Source organism: Scardinius erythrophthalmus (genome assembly GCF_964197995.2).
Source record: "Scardinius erythrophthalmus genome assembly, chromosome: 6".
In the NCBI taxonomy this organism is placed as follows: domain Eukaryota; kingdom Metazoa; phylum Chordata; class Actinopteri; order Cypriniformes; family Leuciscidae; genus Scardinius; species Scardinius erythrophthalmus.
In genome coordinates this window covers 3,607,310-3,624,843 of record NC_138226.1, presented here as the reverse complement: position 1 = coordinate 3,624,843, position 17,534 = coordinate 3,607,310, and the positions used below count along the sequence as shown (strand labels likewise).

The following is a 17,534-nucleotide window of genomic DNA, read 5'->3' as shown; positions in this document are numbered from 1 at the left end:
TTACTGATGATATAAAATTAGAGAACACTGTGTATTTTGTGATAATGTTAAAAGTCTCGCTTAAAAGTATGCCAATTTCACTTTTTCGTCTCACGACTATGGCTGCGTCTGAAATTGCATACTGTCTCAAGTAGGGTACCTATTTTGAATAAGTAATTACTCCATGACCGCTACAAACATGCTTTCTACACTCACCTAAAGGATTATTAGGAGCACCTGTTCAATTTCTCATTAATGCAATTATCTAATCAACCAATCACATGGCAGTTGCTTCAATGCATTTAGGGGTGTGGTCCTGGTCAAGACAATCTCCTGAACTCCAAACTGAATGTCAGAATGGGAAAGAAAGGTGATTTAAGCAATTTTGAGCGTGGCATGGTTGTTGGTGCCAGACGGGCCGGTCTGAGTATTTCACAATCTGCTCAGTTACTGGGATTTTCACGCACAACCATTTCTAGGGTTTACAAAGAATGGTGTGAAAAGGGAAAAACATCCAGTATGCGGCAGTCCTGTGGGCGAAAATGCCTTGTTGATGCTAGAGGTCAGAGGAGAATGGGCTGATAGAAGAGCAACTTTGACTGAAATAACCACTCGTTATAACCGAGGTATGCAGCAAAGCATTTGTGAAGCCACAACACGCACAACCTTGAGGCGGATGGGCTACAACAGCAGAAGACCCCACCGGGTACCACTCATCTCCACTACAAATAGGAAAAAGAGGCTACAATTTGCACAAGCTCACCAAAATTGGACAGTTGAAGACTGGAAAAATGTTGCCTGCTCTGATGAGTCTCGAATTCTGTTGAGACATTCAGATGGTAGAGTCAGAATTTGAGTAAACAGAATGAGAACATGGATCCATCATGCCTTGGTACCACTGTGCAGGCTGGTGGTGGTGGTGTAATGGTGTGGGGGATGTTTTCTTGGCACACTTTAGGCCCCTTAGTGCCAATTGGGCATCGTTTAAATGCCACGGCCTACCTGAGCATTGTTTCTGACCATGTCCATCCCTTTATGACCACCATGTACCCATCCTCTGATGGCTACTTCCAGCAGGATAATGCACCATGTCACAAAGCTCGAATCATTTCAAATTGGTTTCTTGAACATGACAACACTGTACTAAAATGGCCCCCACAGTCACCAGATCTCAACCCAATAGAGCATCTTTGGGATGTGGTGGACCGGGAGCTTCGTGCCCTGGATGTGCATCCCACAAATCTCCATCAACTGCAAGATGCTATCCTATCAATATGGGCCAACATTTCTAAAGAATGCTTTCAGCACCTTGTTGAATCAATGCCACGTAGAATCACTTAGCACTTGTGAATCCTTTTATTATTACTAACAACGTGCAAACACTACACAAATAAGAGTTACATTGTGCAGTATACATAGCTTAATTGATTATAACGGGTATTTCTGTGAGAGTTCTGTAATAATATAAAATATGTCATATAAATATGACTAAATGAGTTCAGAGCTCAGTAAACTCGTACCGAAGTGATTGACAGCTTCAGTGATTATAAAGGTTGCTTATAACCCATTCACAATTTGAATAAATGTTTTATTTCTCATGCTACTAGCTACATACTGCAAAGTTCCTGGATTGACAACCATATGTAAATGCAGGATTGAATCAGAAAATGCAATGATTGACAGTGATAACCATGGCAACAGAAAAAATCTGATTCTGTATCTCAGAATACATGTACAATTAAGTCTTTGAGTGTAATTACGAACTATGAGACCTGCCACTTATTCTGTGTAATGTTTCTTTGTTCTTCAAAGGACTTGCAACAACCACAGCTTTTTGTCAGAAGACTTTTTTGCATAATGTTCATGTTTCTTATAGTTTATATTTTTTATTTTTGGTACCTTTTAAGTACATATGATTTTCAAACTTTAGCAGTAAGCAGTAAGTGGTGATAGATGGATGGATGGATAGATTAATTAATTAATTCTTGCATTCATTCCTGCATTCATTCATTCTTGCATGCATTCATTCATTCTTGCATGCATTCATTCATTCTTGCATGCATTCTTGCCTGCATTCATTCCTGCATTCATTCATTCTTGCATGCATTCATTCATTCTTGCATGCATTCTTGCCTGCATTCATTCCTGCATTCATTCATTCTTGCCTGCATTCATTCTTGCCTGCATTCATTCGTTCGTTCGTTCGTTCGTTCGTTCGTTCGTTCGTTCGTTCGTTCGTTCGTTCGTTCGTTCGTTCGTTCGTTCGTTCGTTCGTTCGTTCATTCATTCATTCATTCAGTCAGTCAGTCAGTCAGTCAGTCAGTCAGTCAGTCAGTCAGTCAGTCAGTCAGTCAGTCAGTCAGTCAGTCAGTCAGTCAGTCAGTCAGTCAGTCAGTCAGTCAGTCAGTCAGTCAGTCAGTCAGTCAGTCAGTCATTCATTCAGTCATTCATTCATTCTCGCATGCATTCATTCATTCATTCAGTCAGTCATTCTTGCATGCATTCATTCATTCTTACCTGCATTCATTCAGTCATTCATGCATGCATTCATTCATTCATTCATGCATTCATGCATTCATGCATTCATTCATTCATTCTTGCATGCATTCATTCATTCTTGCATGCATTCATTCAAAATGTGGGCCTAGGTCCAGTACACTTTAGTACAATCTGGGTCCTGAAATAAAAGCATTGAGCTAAACCATTAGCAGTTCCTCTGAGCGGTGATATCATCAGCACTTTCTCCTTCTCTCGGTCTCTCCTTCTCACTCATTATTCAGTCTGATTAGAGATCGCGAGTGATGATGACTTGACGTCGGTGTGTTGAAGAGTGTGAGGTGGAGGAGAGAGCACAAGCCCCAGGGGTCATTTTGCTTTTCTGCCACGCTGCAAAATGAGCTTGAACCTTTCCGCTGTGTTTCATTTCATTTCCAGCTCTCTTTTCCTGTATGTGATTGCCTGTCATTTATCTTCCACCTGCTTGCATGCAAATCACTTCTGCACAGGAAGTTGTTTTTGTTGTTTTCCTGAAATGTGTCTGTTGACTATTTGCTTTTGTGATTGAAATATAAATTATGCAAATTATGCATTTGTAAGACTTCACCTTGTCAACATTGACAGAGAGGAAAATCTTATCTTTTCCACTGAGCAATATTGAGGGACAAAGCTTAACACGGCATCCAGACATTTCCAGTCATTTCTTCAGTGATTTCTGTACCAATCAATCGTGGATCGTAACTTTAAATGAGTTTATCAACAGACAGAAAAAATCTGAGACAACAGCAGGATTATTAGGCTGCTGTCACTTTAAGACTGAATGCACAGATCCAAAATACTGATACACATGCAGTTACACAACTGTTTACGTTCACTTATGACCAAACCGACTGTGTTTACTCCACAACACGGTAAGTTTGTTACGGTAAAAACCACTTAAGCGCAATTTGTTACTCGCGAGCTGTTTGTGAGGCGGCTTATGTGTGTGCGCTTTGAGTGTGCATGAGTCTCTAGGCGAACACGCGAGTGCTGAGTGGTTTAAACACTGGCAAGACTTAAAAAGAAATGCAAATTATAAACTTTAGTGACGATGCAACACTGCATTGATTGTGCAAGTGACAATTCCTCTGTTAACTGTGCAGCGTTGCTCGCTTATAGTGCAGACGTGAAGTGGTGATGTGAAGACATTTGTGCATTTTGAGAGGGAAAGAGAGAGAGTGTGTGGTGATTTATATAAACACACACACACACACACACACACACACACACACACACTCATATATTCTTGTACATCTTTATGGGGACATTCATTGACACAATGCAATCTCTAGCCGCTTACCCTAACCTTACCCATCACAACTAAGTGCCTAACCTGAACCCTGACCCTAAACCGACCCTTAACCTCATTATAACCTTATCCCTAAAACCAAGTGTTGACCCTCAAACAGGCCTTTAAAGGCTCTCAGAAAGTGAGGAGGGGCCAACATGTCCTCACTTTACTCTCTCTGTCCTCACTCCAATGGTCTAAAACTCAAACTGGTCCTCACAAAGATAGTTGTACAAACACACACACACACACACACACACACACACACACACACACACACACACACACACACACACACTGAAAAAGACGATTTGCTAAAGTGTTCCTCATTTCTTTCCTCATTTTCAAAACACAATCAGAAATTGAATGAAACTTGTTAAAGCAGCCTTGTACTCGATTGAACATCGATCAGTTGCCTATTTAAGGCTTTTATGGTTCTCAGTTCTCAATTTGACACAAATGCCTGTAATTTAGACTAATTACTCTCATGATCTTTTGGAAAAGGCTCTAATCACACAAAAGAAATGGTAATATGCAGCATGTAGTAATTTCCCATCCATTGAATTCTTGGGAGGCCGAGATGAGCAGAATTCTCGTTTATTTTCTTGCTTTTGATTAAAAATAAATTGGATGTTTGAGCTCTTGTTTCATGACCCTAATTTGGATCTTCATATTCGCTTATCAGACACATATGATGGTGTGATGTCACCAGAGGCAGAAAAGCAACTGCAAGAAGGATTTGAGCCGGTTGTAAACAAGCGTTTGTGTAATCAGGTGTAATAACCCTGGAGTAATTGTGTCTCACAAGTGTTATCTTCAGTTTTCTCCTTCGGGTTGAATCTTATGAAAACGTCTCTAGGACATGTTTCACATTAAACATCAGCAGTGGAAAGAAAAATGCCACAAAAAAGAAAACGAGTTTTGCATGACAATTAAGCATGTATCCCCAAATCTGATGCTCATAGGTAATTTTCATGATCCTCAAAGGTGACTCCTTAGATTATACTGTATTCATTTATAATATTGTACTTTTTAAATTTAAAAGCACTACATAAAATATTAACAAAGAAATAAAAATGTATATGTTTATATAAATTTAAAGGTATAAATGTATACATATTTACAATGTATTGACAAAAGATTTTTTGCATTTGGTAATGAGAATTTATGGTATAATTAGCGTAATTTCATTAACAAATGTTTCGAAAAATGCACATTTTCTTATTGATCCTAATTTCATTGCATATGTATAAAATCGAAATATTTCATCTTAATTTCCATATTATTATATATTGAATATTGCTTATCGTGTTTATTTATTTTCTTTTTTATGTCATTTTATTTCCTGGTGTGAATTACATTTTTTAAATCGGATAATTTCAATGTGAACTTTTGGAGCTAACTAACCTTTTTATTTTTATTTTATTTGTTTTTTTAATTTTGAGGTGAAATGTGACCCGGATATTTTTAGATTTTATGACCTTCTGACATTCATCCTTCAACTAAAGTTGTTTTTCAGCGCAGCACAGCAGAGCATGGCCTTACTCCAATATTAGGAGTGTGTTCTCAGAGTTCCCTTAAATTTCCTGCTTTTTGTGAAATGTGGCCGATAATAAATTGGGTGAAAGGAAACAAACTGTGCAGTGTCAGGGCTTTCAGACTGAAGAGCAATACCACTTTAGAGCAGAGAGCTAATATTGAAGAGAGACTGAAGTGCTGTATTCTGAAGTTCGGAGGAGCTTAATGTAATGAAACCTCAGCGCTCACGTCACAGATGGGTCAGTTGGCCTTATCCTTTTCTTTTTGTTTCATAAATGAAACCATTTTTGAATAATACACCCCCCCCACCCCCCGTGGCCTGTTTGTGTGTTTTAGGCCAGAAATAATTGCAAGTACTCGGATGCGAATGATTGGACAATGCATTGCGTGTGCGCTCTTGAGTTTGAACCTTCAAGGGGCGATAGAGTTTCCTTCAAAGATCCTGTTTTCCTCAGGCTTGATGTAAAAAGCCTGCAGTGTGTGTCTGAGAAGTCTGAGTTTAAAGAGCACTGCCAAACCCTCTCTTTCAGCCCAGATGTCAGAGTCACTCCTCCTCTGACTTCTTCTTTATTGTGTCTCCTCTCATCTCCCTGTGTGACCCGGCCAGCCAGAGACGCGGATGAGTTTTTCTTTGATCCTATTGAGAGATGTGGAGAAAACTGTCTTTTAACTTGGTTGCTGTTGTGTCTCTTTACAGGTTCAGGTTGTCTGATCCTGTGTGGTCAGAATTTGTGATGATGCTGGTTTGATTTGAGTGCGTAATGCTCACGGAAACATGGTGTTTCTTAGGAACTGATGATAAACTCACAGTCACAGCAGGGCAATATAGCTAAAAATGATCTTTTTCATCCTTTTAATGTATATCACGGTGTTAATGTTTTATAAAATGCTTCAGGAGCCATCATTCCAGTCAATTTGAGTATTAAAATACAGTCAAATATTGTTTTATAATTGTTCTGCGATATCTAACACTGTATTAAATAAGCATTTTTTTTACTTGCATTCAATTAAGTAAAACATTTTAATACATGAAAAATTTATTTATAGCAAATATATTGTGAATATTTGATTAATATTTTGCAGCTAAATATACACCTCTTAGTTATTATTATCATGACTTTCTACCATACATAACGCCATTAAAGTTGAGTGCACTTAATGTATTTAATGTTTATTCCATTTGCTGTGCTTTGTGTTGTTCATTTTCATTCCCCACGTTGGAAGAACGCTGTGGAGAGCGAGAGAAGTGAGAAACCTCTGGGTGGTTTAATGAAGGGCTGTGGGCAGAGATGGAGCTCTGATGTTGAGCGAGGTCATGCTGTTATACAGTTCATATAAATGTCTTTATGGCTGCATTTACATTTACATGGTTCAAGTGACTCAATTCTCAATTTTTTTTTTCCCTCCCATGTGAGCAGGAAAATAATACATGGATTGGATTCTGATATTTTCAGATTGGTTTCATGCCTCATTCAGGGCTTGACATTAACTTTTTTGCTATCCAGCCGCTGTGACTAGTGGTTTTCCAAAGTTACTAGTCACTCAGCATTTTCACTAGATGCTAGACACGCAGATATTTTTAATATTATCTCATAATTTGGCATCAGGTGTATTAGGCTGCTGTCGCTTTAAGACCTGACACACGGATCCATTATATTGTTACACATGCATTTTCTTTCTCAACTGTTTACTTTCATAACTAACAATGTTTACGTGAATACTCGCCAAGACTGGCATTTTAACATTATTTTGTGTGTATTTTTTCTGTTTAAGCGATATAAGCATCGAAAAATAACTAAATTTAGTACTGAGAGGTGGCTTTATGTGGGCGCACTTTGGGTGTGAGCACAAAATCTGAGGGAATGAGTCAAATTATGTGCAATACACACAATCCCAAGATGAAATTCAAGTCCTGTAACACCAACAATATTCATCTGGAGCAAATGAAACGAGTGAGTAAAAGGAGGCGGGTTTGTGTGTCACTCGCTGTCGGAGAGATCATGAGGGAGCGAGAAAGCACAGCTGGTATCGTGTAGGCTATCTTCCCAAAATGAGTATTGGAAGCGTTTCACATACTGTATATCAGTATCAATATGTATAGAAAAATCTATATTTTTGACAATACTACATTGGACTTAGTTTATTGTTTCAACATTCAACCTGCCAAAGTGGTTAGAAGGAGTGACTGCGTTACACGCCACTGCTGAAATACACCCGCATTTGGCAGGTTGGTGGGTGTTAGAGTGCTTTCACACCTGAGCATTTGTTTCAGAACCTGGTGCGTTTTCTCTCTTGGTTCGGTTCGTTAAGGCAAATGTGAACATTGCAATCGCATTCGGATCCGCACCAAAACAATCACCTGAATGAGGTGTTCTCGGCCTGATTGCAAACAAACTCTGGGAAGGTTCGCATGAGGTGTGAAAGCAATCCGACCCAACGGACCAATGAACCAAATGGTGTTATAATTCATAATGGGAAAAGTGTTATATAAAAAGCACAAATAGAGTGAGCACATTAGTTATCACAGTTGAAAACCAAAAGTGTAATTGCGCTTCTCTGTGAGAGAATGCTGTCCCGATGAAGCCTTGATTCCTGCTCTAGCTGCATTACAACATTCATATAGTGTTTGCGTGTGTCTTGACACAGTAAACCTCTAGACAGTGATGAGAGATCCAGAATATGCTGCATTATTAATACGAAAGTAGTATCCACATTATTCCTGCGCCCCATGACGCTTTGCACGAATTATGGGTGTAACTTCCATTAAGCTGTAAACAATCAGTGAAAGACTAGCTCTATGAACGCAATAATATATATTTTTAAACTGTGTACAATGACGTTATATTATGCTACTCATCCTTCAACCATTGAACATTTAAAAGGACATTTAAAAGTGTAAAAGCATCAGCAAGGTTCTTTCTACAGACCATGAATAACCCAAAAAGTGTGAATCTTTCCAAAGCAAAATCGGACGGTTAAATATCACTTATGTACGTTGCCTATATAAAAATTGTTTTATTTACTTCAGCATTGCATGATACTATTTCAAAGTGATTTCAGTCATTTTTACAGATAATAAATTGCATTTACCTGTGAAAACAAACCTGGGAAAGAGACGTGAGGATTTGAGGAGAATAACGAGAGATTCTTCGTGCATTCCAGTGAATTATTAATGGAGTATATCGTAAATTAAATCGGGATAACAGACCACAAATGTGCAGTACACGTTGACCTTTTTACAGCAGAATGCAAAGGGAAAAAAGAAAATAATCACGAGGAAAAGAAAGCAGCGACTGAAAAGAGCTCTTGCCATAGATATTCTTGTTATAACATGTCACGTTAAAATATTAAGTTTTACGTTATTCTCATGTTGTTCTTAAATAAATCATGAAGGGAAACTGACAGCTCATTGAGTCAAACTGACGGATCAGCTTTATTTGTAGGGCAATCTTATGATTTGAAATGATTCGTTTAGAATGGAAGTTCCCCAAACCGGAAGTGCCACCCATAATTCAAAACACAGTAAGCTCGTCAGGAATAAGGTGGATATAATTAATTCAACAATGGGAATGACGGCTAGATTCGTATAGTGTTTGTGTGTGTCTCGACAGTTACATTTACACATTTACATTTATGCATTTACATTTATGCATTTGGCAGACGCTTTTATCCAAAGCGACTTACATTGCATTTCAAGGTACACATTTACATTCTTATCAGTTCTTGCTTTCCCTGGGGATCGAACCCATGACCTTGGCGTTGCAAGCGCCAACACTCTGCTTTTTGAGCTACAGGAAAGGTTACCAACAGGGCCGGAGTGGGGCCACTTTTCAGCCCTGGAGTTCATGCCCAAGACCGGCCCACTTTTTCCACGGTGGAATTCCAAATTAGCACTTTTTCCAATTTGGATAAATGAAGCAACAGTTCAGTTGTTACTATTGTGTAGTTGGTATTAATACCATAGTTCAACAAATAATGTAAAGGTTAAATAATAATTCACTTAGACTTTATAAGAAGCAATTGCGATTTTATATCACACAATTCAGACTATATCTCGCAATTCTGTATTTCTGACTTTAAAAAGAAGCAATTGCAACTTTATTTCACGCAGTTCTGACTTTATATCTTGCAATTTCTTACTATAAGAAGCAATCGACTTTAATTCACACAATACTGACTTTAACACGCAATTGCGACTTTATATCTCACAATTTTGACCATCTCGCAATGCTGACTTTATAACACGCAATTGCAACTTTATTTCAGGCAATTCTGACAGTTATATCTCGCAATTCTGACAATTGAGACTTAATATCACGCAATTCTGACCATCTCGCAATGCTGACTTAACACGCAATTGCAACTTTATTTCAGGCAATTCTGACTTTATAACACGCAATTGAGACTTTATTTCAGGCAATTCTGACTTTATAACACGCAATTGAGACTTTATTTCACGCAATTCTGATGTATTCCGAAATGTAAACTCGCAAGTGTGAGATAAAAAGTCGCAATTATCTTTTAAAACGTTTTATTCTGTGACGCAAACAAGCTTCCATACCTCCTTGGCCTCTTCCTCCCAGCCATCCTCCCTGACACGTACCGTTACGGTAGGGCCGGCCAGGCGCGGTAGGCGCCGGCGATGCCGCGGACCCGCGGCCGCAGTAGCCTACCTAAAACGTTTTGGAAAAGACTGGCTGTGGACCCAACCAACTCTATAGTAGGGGAGGGGAGAACTCCCTCACATGGTACAACCCATGCAGAGGCAGCGCGCTGCAGTGGAAGGCGGAACGTGTAATGTTACTAACGTGACATTGAAATGTGAAAAAAAAAATTCCTCGACCGGCCCAAAAGTGAAGCGGCCCACCGGGAATTCTCCCGATTCTCCCGATTACCCAATCCGGGCCTGGTTACCAATGAAGCCACAATAAGCTCATGGAGCGAACTTGTTAATCATGTTGATGGATGATGCAGAGGAAACTCTGACCAATAAGAGGCCAGTTGCACTTGGTACACTTCGAAAAAATTGCCATGTGATAGCGAACCGAACCTAGAAGAAAATGCAACATTGTAACAAATGATGTCCCTGTTTCGGAATAAAACATAACACCCTTAGTGTCAAGTCCTGGCCTCATTCATATGTGTAAATTAATCTAATATGAATTGGATACGTGCATTTCCCCTGTCAAGGCGAGTCGGACTCGTATGTCATTGAAAAATCGACGGCGTTGAATGACGTCAACTCACTTGAACACCAACCGCGATCACATGACTCTTTTCAATGGCGCAATGGAGGACGAGGACCAACCCAATGTTTTGCTGACCTTTAAAGATGGTGCAGAAAGCAAAAGCTTGTATTATCATTTTGTCTTTGTCCATTGCAAATCGCACTGCTTTTACTTCCTTTTCGGTCCAAGCTTTTCCGGGTCAGTACGTCCACACTGGGTTGTTTCTCCAAGTGTATAGTGTAAAAGCAGATATTGCTCACCTTTAAAAGATGATGTAAGCTGGTCATCAAAAAAATCAGATATAGTCAACAAATTGGACTTGAACATCGAGACCCTGCAGTAAATACTGTGTGTGTGTGTGTGTGTGTGTGTTGAAGAGGGAAGAGCAGAGTCCACATTAATGCAATTATCACTGTTGCCATCAGCCATCTGCTACAATATAGACAATGAGCAAACGGGGTGCAACACTAATTTATACTAACTAACTGAAAGATAATATTTAAAAACATATCAGGTGGCATTTTACATCAAAATCTAAAATGATTTATTATTGTTTGTTTACATTATGCATTTAACTCGCTGTGTTTCATAAAAATGTATAGTTTAAATTATACATGCATAGCATACAGTAATTGTCATGGAAATAATTTCACAATTCAAAGAAATCTTAAAAAAAATTAAACAGGCTTAATTTTCATCAAGCAAAATAGAATTCCTTTCTTAAGGTTTGGGGTTGAAAGTAGTACATTTTGTGTGACATTTCAGTGAGCAGTGACATTTTGAGCTGCACAGCATTTTCAGATCATCTTACTAAAGAGAAATCGGTCTCTTGTTAACAAACATCTGACGGTCACAGTCTGCCCATGTAGTCGCTCAAGCCTTCGATTTGCCCTGCCTGTTTTCTCTTCCATCACTTTGACTCTATTATGTCCTTTTCTTCACTAGCAGTGTGTGCTACATCAACTGTGTGTCAATATCTGTTGCACTCCATGTCAAATTAATTCAGCAGTTTGTGCGCATTAAAGCTGTCGTCAATTTTAAACGGACAGGACAGCCCTCCATTGTTCATTTCCAGTGAAGCCATCCTATTGTCTGTAGTCTAACCTCATTGTTATTACTAAAAAATCCACTGTTATGACTTTTTTGCAGGTCATTATAACCAATATGCAGATTTTTTTTTTTTTTTACTCATTAACTCATAACTCATTGCTAGACTACAATAATAAAAATGTAAAATGCATAATATATAAAAAGTAGAGTAATTATGCAAACAAATGTTTACCTGTGTGAACACTTGGTTTCTGCTGAACACACATGGCGTATTTGATAAGTATAAATAAGTAGGCAATTAAAAATGTAAATGTCGGTATAAAATGTATATCTATCTCTGGCTGCGATTTGTGAAGAATTTCTTGTATTGTACAAGAAAAACCTGAAAAAAAAAGAGAATATATATTATATAATATAATTTATTTATTTTTTGTGCCTGTTTGGTTTTTGGCTATTATTTGCAGTGTTTAAATTCAGTTTTCATCTAAAGGAAGGATAAGAATCACGTTTAATATTTTACAGAGGAAAAAGAAAAAGAGGAAAAACAAACCATTATGGAAACAAGACTGGTTTTAAATATGCATGCAAATTTCATCAGGTCATTTAGATGGAGTCCGTTTTATTTGTGCGTGTCAGCACCGCCCTCAGCCTGGTATCGCTTTTCATATGCAGGCCATGAAAAATCACAAATTATTTTTGCTTGTCAGTCAGTGTGATTCGCTGTAATGCAGATTCACCCTAAGCGATAATGATGCTGACATTTGCATTCTGTAGGAGATGCATCTCTCTGTTAGTGTGTGTGTGTGTGTGTGTGTGTGTTCATGTCTTTCTTTTTTCAATCTCTCTTGTTCTCAAGATTAAAGAAGCTTTTGTTAAGATAAAAAAGTGTTTAGGTGGCCATAGCACTGAAGAAAAATCTGTGATATTATTTCATTTTAAATCTGTTTATTTATTTATTTTATATATAATTTGTTAAATATGTATACATTTAAAACTGTAAAACAGAAACTGTAATGATGTAAAAAAAATAATAATATTTAAATCGTATATCTTTAGGTTTTTGGCATTTCAATAATACTTAGAAAATATTCAAATTGTCATAAATTGTCATAATGCAAAAAAAATCGTAATCGTCTTAAGCGGATTTGTTTTAAAAAATATTTTCTTATTTAGTAAGTATATTTAAATTTAGTATTCATTTTATTTTTGAATACAACTATTTAATATATATATTTTTTTATTAAATATGAATAAATGTAAAAAACTGTAAAACAAAAATCAATACATTGTATACATATTTTAAAAATTTAAATCATATATCTTAGTTTTTTGGCTTTATAATAATACTTAATATTATTAATTTAATGCAAAAAAAAATCTTAATGGCCTTAAACAGGCTTATATTTTCTTATTTAGTAAGTGTATATAGTTTTATAGTAAAATATGATTTGGCTTTGATGAAAGCTTTGTCATGATAAAATGTGTTTAGATGCCCATAGTGTGAAGAAAAATTTTATTCTTCTTGTTTGTTTTTTGTTGATAGTTAAAATAACTATCATGATGTATAAATATTTTAAAATTGTAAATCATACTATATCTTATTATAATTTTTTTATTTTTTTTGGCATTTAAATCAGACTTAATTGGAGAAAAATATTCTTAATTGTCATAATTTTCAATGAAAAAAAAAAAAAAAACTTAAAGATAGCCTTAGCCTCAAATATTTTCTTATGCATTAAATATTTATAAATCTAGTTCTATAGTAAAATATGATTGGGACATGTCCTGAACAGGTTTTGTGAGATTCACCCGCGCATATAAACAATAAATGTGTGAGAGTGTGATTGCAGCTGATGGTCTGTGATGCTGCGGTTTTCTTTCAGTATCAGTGTGTCTAATTGTCCATCACCAGAGACACGCTACTGAGCAGTGATGCCAGAACACAAGATATGAATGATAGATGCGCTTGTCTGAGACGTTCATACAAGGCTGTTGCTTCATTTAGACATTACGCCACAGGAGCTCAAGCATGGGAAGTGTTTTCTCACTGATGGCCGTTTGCATGATTATTGATAGATTAGGCTAAACGGATTATGTTTGTGTAATTCTGGTGTGTGTGTGCATTGATTATTGATTGTTCCTCATGTTGTTTGTTCAGATATGGATATGGAGACCTCCAGTCAGACCTCTATAAGAGCTGCGGCAAACCCAGAAGACTCGCCGGAAACAACACACAGCAAGAGCGGTAAGAAAACACAGGTTTATCACACACAGAAAGCCACGAGCTGATCAACAAGCTCATATTTTCAGTCAAATATGGTAACAATTGGATTGGATATTACTTTGGCGTTGGCTCAAATTAAATATGACATTGCAAAACATCTTTTATCTGCCATTTTTGTTAAATAACTTTAATTTACTCCCTTACATGATTGCGTTGGGCCCTATGATTACAGAATCCCGGAATCCAGTCATTAAAATGGATTTTACAGTATATAATAGAGTAGAAAGCAACGGAATTTGGCCGTCAAAATAAAAGATTGGTTTAACTTGAAATTGTGACAAAATACTTTACTATTGTACATTAGAATGTACAATAATACAACATAATAATAATAATAATAATAATAATACAATTATTAAAATGTTATTTTTTTAAGGAATATCACACAATTTTTCTTCCATGTTTTACCACCGATAATGCTATTTGTACTAAATATAAATCCAGAAAAACGAACACAGACAACGTAGAATAAAAAATAATATTAATAACAATAGATAGATACAAATATGGTGGCTTCCTATTATTGTAAAAAAAAAAAAATCAGTTTATTAGACATGCTTTTTGATTTTTTTTTTTTTAATTTAAGTAGACAATTAAAACAGAAAACATGGAACCTGGGAAAAATGAAATATAGGAAAAAAATAAAACATATTATAAGACCATAAAAATAAAAATTTTGTTAAACTTGTAATTAATTATACATGCTTTTTGGTTATCAAAATTTTATTTAACCAAATTTTAATTGAATTCGTGAAAAAATTAAACAGTAAAAAATGAAAACAAGAAGCTCTGAGTTCTAGCAAAACATTAGTCTGGTATGATCAAGATGACAAGCTCACTTTTATCAGTGCACTCAGTGGAGACACACACACACACACACACACACACACACACACACACACACACACACACAGCTTATTAACAGAGCATCAGTATGACGCTGACAGTTGGAAGGAAAACATAAAGAGCTGCTTTATAAACAAACACGAACAACTCAACGGACTGATGACCTCTTGCTCTCGTTTAGCCTGTGCGATCTGAGAGATTCATCAGAGAGATTGTGTCCTTTTCCTAAACACATTATATGCGGGGCGGCTGTCGGATTACCCTGACCACAAGAATAATATGCAAATTTATAAATTGCGATTTGTGCTTCTTTTTTTCTTTTTACGTCTACTCTTTGTTCTCTCTCATAAGAAATGCCAAGAGAGAATCTTGGATTTTTCCACCATGTAATTACTAGAGGTTTCTTCCTCACTGATGAATTATGTATTCTGAATCTCTTTTTTTTTTTTTTTTTTTTTTTTACACACAAAAACAATCATACTCAAAATATAACCTGTTTGGACCAAAGTAATGAGTTATGTGTGTGTATTAGAGCTGATATATTGATAATGATCAATTTCACTCAATCACAAAGAAAAATTCATCCTGAGCTGCTTGACAAAATCACTCTGTTCAGATTTTAGCCAGTCTTGGAAAAAAATTCAGAGAAAATTTAAAAATCTCCATTGACGAAAGTTGCCAACCACATTTGCATATTGAATAATGATTGGTCTTGTCTTCCTGGCATAATTTATAAGGTTATATAAATTGACAGAAAAATCTCATGAGCCCAACAAAATAACAAATGCTACACTTGAGCTGATCATATTTATAACCTTTAAAATTGTGTACTATATTGAATCTGAGGATATGAAAAAAATACAGGACTTGAACAACATGTGACCCGGTGAGTCAATAATGACTAAATGTTTAATTTTGGCTGAATTATTCCTGTGACTTTTGTGAAAGATGATTGTGGGAAAGCAAATACATTACACATACTTGGGGTTGCACTTAACAAAAAAACAAACAAAAAAAACAAAACAAAAAAATATTTAAACACGCCTCTTTGCGGGTCAGTTTTGATTATTCCACCGCTTGGAGTGCATTAATATTTAAAGGCTGTTTGCAGATGTCTTTGCCTCTTGCAGTGGAGATGAGGGGGGGCAGTGGGGAGGGAATCAGCCTTTCAGACGTTTTTTCCAGCCATTTATTTTCACCGCCTCTTCCTGTATCGACAGGCCGGGCCTCAAAGGAGCTGACGTTAAATATGCAGCTCATTAGAATGAGATTCAAAGCAAAGATGTGCTTTATTTTGCATGTAAGCGGCCATCACAGCAGCTCGGGGGACGAGGCCCTTTTCTGTGTCTCTTGAAGGGAATTTTTCCTGTGTCCAGCTTTTGTGGTCGCTCTCTATTCCCTGCGAATCCCTCAGGAGTTTAGCCGTAAATGACTTCAGGAAAAATGAAAGCCTTCTGCCCACCTAAGCAACGAAGAAAAAGGGAATTCATTGGTTTAGTAAATGAATGAAGGGCTTTTAATTTATATATGCTATTTATAGAAGTAATGTGCATTACTGAAAATCAGTGACATGAGATATCTGACAGGTTTTTAGTACTTTTATTATTTTTTGTATTTTTAGCGAAAACAATAAAAAAAATCATTTTTCTCTGTTATATTTTTTTGAAATAACATCATGTTCTTTTAAATCTACACAAATGACTGTGAATAGTCTTTCTCTGACAGGCTTTATGTATCCGACTGTTACACATGCATGAGATATTTTATGATTTCTCTCTTCAGGTCATTTGTTCCGAATGGTTGGCAATCAGGGTCTGGGAATTTCTTCAGTTTCCGGTGCCTTTCCCATGATTAATCACCCAGCCTTCAGTCTGCACTCCTCTTCTCCTGTCCGATCTGAATTCGGAGGTCTGGGAACTCTGGGAATGTCGGCCGCTTTGGCTGCCCACTCTCAGCTCGGCGCTTTGCCAGGTATGTTGGCCAAAAGATGTCATTAGTTTCAGGTGAAATGATGCTAGTATGTGTCTGTTAGAGCTTGACGATTAATCGTTAAAAGATCACGATTTCAATTCATGGGATTTTCTTCCTTAAAGCTGCAGTCCGTAGTTTTTCCTCTTTGTCGCCATCTCTGTTTGAAATCTGCAATTGCAGTTATTCGCGGAATTATCAACTTTACGTGGGTTGTGCCTCGGGACGGCACAGCGCGGATGAATCCGATGTTTTGAGGAAAGTGTGCGGCTGTCAGTCACCGCGCTGGTGGTGTGGATACTGTCATTCGCAATCACAGATTCTACTTTTTGGAAGTATGACCAACATAAGACTTTTAACTGGAAAATGTCGTATGAACAAGTAAGTAACATCCACTTTTGTTCGGGCCAACTAAGGGGAAAAAGCATTGCAGTAAATCGCGCCGATTAAATCTAACGATCGCTTATCATATGTCATACCGTGCAAATTATACTTTGTTCTCAAATAGTTAATGTTAACAACATCAGCATTGCGTGACTACATTTAATGCCCTTCCGATATTTATCCTTGTTTTCGCATGGGCCGGTTGCAGTCTCTTTTTTTCTGTAGCAACTCCGAAGTCTTTTGTATTTTACAACGGGTAAATCTCAGGTTGGTGATCGTCGTTTGAACCTTTCTGGATCCGCCATCAAATTGCTCAGTTTAATTATATCAAGTGCTGTGAGAAAAGGCTATAAATCTCCACCTCCAGCATCCTCACACTCATAGTCTACTAGCTGAGACTCTTCTTTATGTGGACAGATGAATGTAATCACGC

The 17,534-nt window shown here is 37.0% G+C and overlaps 1 protein-coding gene across 1 annotated transcript in view; it reads left to right on the top strand.

Moving 5' to 3' along the window:
- Nucleotides 1-17,534, top strand: part of baz2bb (bromodomain adjacent to zinc finger domain, 2Bb) — a 95,056-nt gene that overhangs the window by 34,267 nt on the left and 43,255 nt on the right. The window contains exons 3-4 of the mRNA XM_081367777.1: nt 13,778-13,864; nt 16,532-16,720. Of these exons, the coding sequence (XP_081223903.1) occupies nt 13,780-13,864; nt 16,532-16,720 (274 nt within the window). The 5' untranslated portion in view covers nt 13,778-13,779. The remainder of the gene's footprint in view (nt 1-13,777; nt 13,865-16,531; nt 16,721-17,534) is intronic.